The sequence below is a fragment of the Salvia splendens genome, chromosome 10 (assembly GCF_004379255.2).
Source record: "Salvia splendens isolate huo1 chromosome 10, SspV2, whole genome shotgun sequence".
Classification (NCBI taxonomy): Eukaryota; Viridiplantae; Streptophyta; class Magnoliopsida; order Lamiales; family Lamiaceae; genus Salvia; species Salvia splendens.
The window spans coordinates 8,227,615-8,231,802 of NC_056041.1; the positions used below are offsets into that span (position 1 = coordinate 8,227,615).

Genomic DNA, 4,188 nt, shown 5'->3' on the forward strand with positions numbered 1-4,188 from the left:
TCCATTTGGCTCACCCTTCGTGGCGTGGCCTTTAAATTTATGTTCATTTAACCATAAAAAAAAATTAGCGCCGGCAATCCCGTCGCACTCGGACGACGGAAAAGCCCGTGATATTGCGGATTCTTTAAGATGAACTTTTTCAACACATATTTACTTGCATAGCCAATCCATGCAGCCAAACACCGGACAAAATAGTGGCCAATTTCATGATTCCCAAAGCATAAGAGCATCCACAGTGGTGCGGATGTCCCGACGAACATCCAAAAAACACCTCCTGCCACGTCATACGGACTTCTCACTGCACTGCCTCGTCATAAGGACTTCCCACTGCACAGTGACGAACATTCCAACGGACTTCCCACAATAATAAAAATTCACCAAATTAAACAATTTACGGAATTAAAATTTCGCCACGATTACTGAATTAAAATTTCATTAAATAAAAAAAAGAAAGGTACATTTCAACAAAAAAACTTAAAAAAAGTACACTTCAATAAATACAAATTCCATCAATGACTACCCCTCCGCTGCCATACTTCTTCAATTATATCGTTCTGGAGTCGAATATGGGCTTGTTTTTGGCGCATGTCGGCAAATGCACGAACTCGCTCGACCTCGTCATGTGGTATCCCCATACGTACATTGCCGGTGGCCACGCCGTGGCTTGAACCCGCAGCATCAGCATCAGCATTGGCCCAATCCTTCAGTGCTGGACCTTCATCTTCGACAATCATGTTATGCATGATAATACATGCGTACATCATATCGGCGATGCTGTCAACATACCACAGTCGTGATGGACCCTTCACTGCCGCCCATCTAGCCTGGAGCACACCAAATGCCCGCTCCACATCCTTACGCGCTGCCTCCTGACGACCCGCAAAATATACATTTTTTTCTTCTGTTGGGCATCTGATCGTCTTCACAAAGACGGGCCACATAGGGTATATCAGCCCATGTTGTGCTGGTTGCCGTTGGCGACGAAATTGACGGCCGGACCGACGTCCATGCACTGGTCGTTGAAAAGGGCGACGACTGGAGGACGTTGATGTCGTTGTTCGACCCGGCTACTCCAAAATATGCATGCCAAATCCACAGCCGGTAGTCAGCTACCGCTTTAAGGATCATCGTGAGATTCTTGCCCTTGAAACCCGTAGTGTACACCCCTTTCCAGGCAGAGGGCAGTTCTTCCACTCCCAATGCATACAATCTATACTGCCTAGCATCCCCGGAAACCCGTGCTGAGTCCCGTGCATATCCAGCAGAGTCTGACAATCTTCGGGGGTAGGCTTGCGAAGATACCTATCCCCAAATATCTCCCTAACGACCTAACAAAAATACTTTAGACAATCGCGAGCAGCCGTCTCGCCGATGTGGAGGTACTCATCGAACATGTCAGCCGCGCCTCCGTATGCCAGCTGCCTGATTGCAGCAGTGCACTTCTGAATCGGAGTGTGGCCGGGTTTACCAGCCGCATCCTCCCGCACCCTGAAATACCTGTATTGACACTATAAAGCGCCCACGATACGCATAAAGAGCGGACGATGAATCCTAAAACGTCGCCGGAACATGTTTTTCCCAAATCGTGGCTCCGGAGCGAAGTAATCATCGTACAACCGACGGTGTGCAGCGAGGTGGTCCTGGGGTACTATAGATCGACGATGGATGGGTCGAGGTACCACCGGCGCCAAGGCCGCCTGTATCTCCCTATCCGCTGCCTCCCGCACACGTGCATGAATTCGCCTCATTATGTCATCATACCCCCCACCACTACCACCCGCACCGCTACCGCCCACACCAAAGTCACTACCACTACCACTACCACTACCAGCCATTCTGGATATATAAAAGAAACGTAGAGAGAGAGATACTCGTTAATACAAGTGGTGCGAATGAAATGAAGTTTAACGAGCCGTATTTATAGAATTTTAAAAAAATATATAAAATAATCGGGAACGCCGCGGAACTCCAGTGTCCGCAGCGAACGTCCGTATCTGCGTCACCGCTGCGCAATGGCGGACGTCCCGCTTGGAACTCTGGCACGCCGGCCGGACGTCCGCCGAGACGGGCGCCATTGTGGATACTCTAAGAAGTTAGAACTCTAATTCTCATATATCAGGAATGTACACCAGATGATGCACACTGTACAAACACTTTTTGCTCCACAATAAAAGTGAGGAAGAGAGATGGGGAGCTTATTCCTAGATGACTATGAAACTACAGTACAATACTATAATTTACACTTTTTAGCTCTTTTTTCCTGACATATCACAAAGAGTTTGAAACTGACACTACAAATTAAAATCCGCCCAAAGTAGATATCATAATTACTAATAACACCTTATGAAAAACTGCTGAGTTGTTTTGAAGCTTAGTGCACATATCTATAATTTTTCCTCAAAACAAATCAGCAGTTTCACTCAAGGCCATCTCCATGAAATTACCATCCTGGCCCTGCGCCGCCGTGTCATCAAACAGCCACTTCTCCAGCAAGCCGAAGGGCATTTCCGTCTCCACCGAGATGTCTGAATTCGAGCAATTGAAGCCGCCGCGGCCGGCGAAGGTCGCCCCCTCGCTCGGGCTCGAGCTGAGCCCGACCGAGGCGTTCTGATCGCTGCTGTCGCACGAACCCGCCGTTTTAGGGCTCTTTTTCATCCAATTTTGGAGCAACCGAGCGATGTTTTCGGCGCTCGAAGCGTAGGTAGACGGCGCAGGCGGCGCAGGCGCCGGGAAGAGGGAGGTGGTGTCGGATTTGTGTAGAGAGAGAGCCTCGCATAAGGCCTGTTTGGCCATGTGAATATCTGTTTGGAGCCTCCTCTCCCACTTTCCCTTCGAAACCGAATCCGCGGTGGGGCCGCCATTTTCTTTACCGTCGTGATCGTGCCCTTGGATCCCGAGCTTCTTCCTGAGATGCGTGTTCCAGTAGTTCTTGATGTCGTTGTCTGTTCTCTGCGGTAGATACGAGGCTATAGCCGCCCATCTGCAAGTTCAATTCCACTCTAGAATTAGATAACGGTTTTCCAGTTTAGCTACCAAACCCTAGCTAGTTTATTGACGCGACCTTTATATTTATATTCATTTGCCTATTAAAAAAATTACAGACCGGTTGCCGAGAAGGGCTTGGAGGTGGATGATCATTTTCTCTTCGTGCTCGTTGAAATTACCGCGCTTGATTCCCGGCCGGAGATAGTTCGTCCACCGGAGACGGCAGCTCTTGCTGCACCGGAGCAATCCTGAAATATAAAATCACAAAGTTAATATTAATATTTATGAGGGTGGGTGGAATATTTATGATACTAATATTAATGATCACAACAAACCCAAAAAACAAAAACAAAAAACAAATTGAGGAAGGATAAAAAGGGAAAATAAAAATGAGTTTTTTTTTTTAAGTTTGTGGTTGGCTTGCCTGTGTTAGAAGGAACAGCTCTCCAGTTTCCAGGGCCATGTTCTTGAATGTAAGAAACAAGGATGATATCTTCTTCAGGAGTCCATGGACCTTTTTTCACACCAATTTTTTCACAACAAGGTGGTCTTCCCATGTCAGAAAATTTGGAGATTTTTTTTCTTTGAAAGTTTCCAATTGGGAAAAAGGATTTTCTGAAATCTTTTTCTTCTTTTTTTTTTGAAGATGGTTGGAGGATCAATTGTGTTTTGATAGGAGACAAGAGTCTAAGTGAAGGGGATGAGTGTAAGGTAGTATATAGAGAGTATGATAAGAAGGGAGATGGATGGAAAGGTTATAGGCTTTATCTTGATCATGAAAAGAGTCAAATGCAGACAGCAAACTGCATTTACTCATGTTTTGCAAAAGTCAGCACCTTCTCTCTCTCCATTCTTGTTTGTATATCATAATTTGAGAAGATGCTAACGCGTGGCAATCAATGTAACATTTTGAAGTAATTGATCAAAAGAGTGAATTAAAATGTTGTTCTCATTTTACAATTCCCAAACAAGGCTAATCATATTCATTGAAGTTACTTTTTTTTTTATAGAAATGGAATGGAAAATGAGTCATAAAGTTGATAAAATGTGAGTTATACTTTTATAGTACTTAATTTTATATAAAAATGTGAGTAGGTAAAATTAGTAGAATGAGACAATTACCCACAGATAGATGAAAATGACAAATTGGGTTGATTATTGGTAGACGGAGGGAGTTAATATTTAAAGAATATTTTTCTAGTT

General features: G+C 44.9%; 1 protein-coding gene across 1 annotated transcript; it reads right to left on the reverse strand.

Moving 5' to 3' along the window:
* Positions 1 to 2,020: 2,020 nt before the first annotated feature.
* LOC121750169 (myb-related protein 306-like) lies at positions 2,021 to 3,768 on the reverse strand. Its single transcript, XM_042144649.1, has 3 exons — positions 3,410 to 3,768; positions 3,104 to 3,233; positions 2,021 to 2,980 (listed from the first exon to the last, which is right to left on the reverse strand). The coding sequence occupies exons 1-3, from the start codon at positions 3,540 to 3,542 to the stop codon at positions 2,398 to 2,400; spliced, it is 846 nt and encodes a 281-aa protein (XP_042000583.1). The 5' UTR covers positions 3,543 to 3,768; the 3' UTR covers positions 2,021 to 2,397.
* Positions 3,769 to 4,188: the final 420 nt, after the last annotated feature.

What these genes read in the sequence shown, in the direction of transcription:
- LOC121750169 (XM_042144649.1), bottom strand. Translation starts at nt 3,542, where the DNA reads ATGGGAAGACCACCTTGTTGTGAAAAAATTGGTGTGAAAAAAGGTCCA. An exon ending in AGCTGTTCCTTCTAACACAG is followed by an intron (nt 3,234 to 3,409) that starts GCAAGCCAACCA and finishes TTTATATTTCAG; the next exon opens with GATTGCTCCGGTGCAGCAAG. An exon ending in CAAGCCCTTCTCGGCAACCG is followed by an intron (nt 2,981 to 3,103) that starts GTCTGTAATTTT and finishes TTGAACTTGCAG; the next exon opens with ATGGGCGGCTATAGCCTCGT.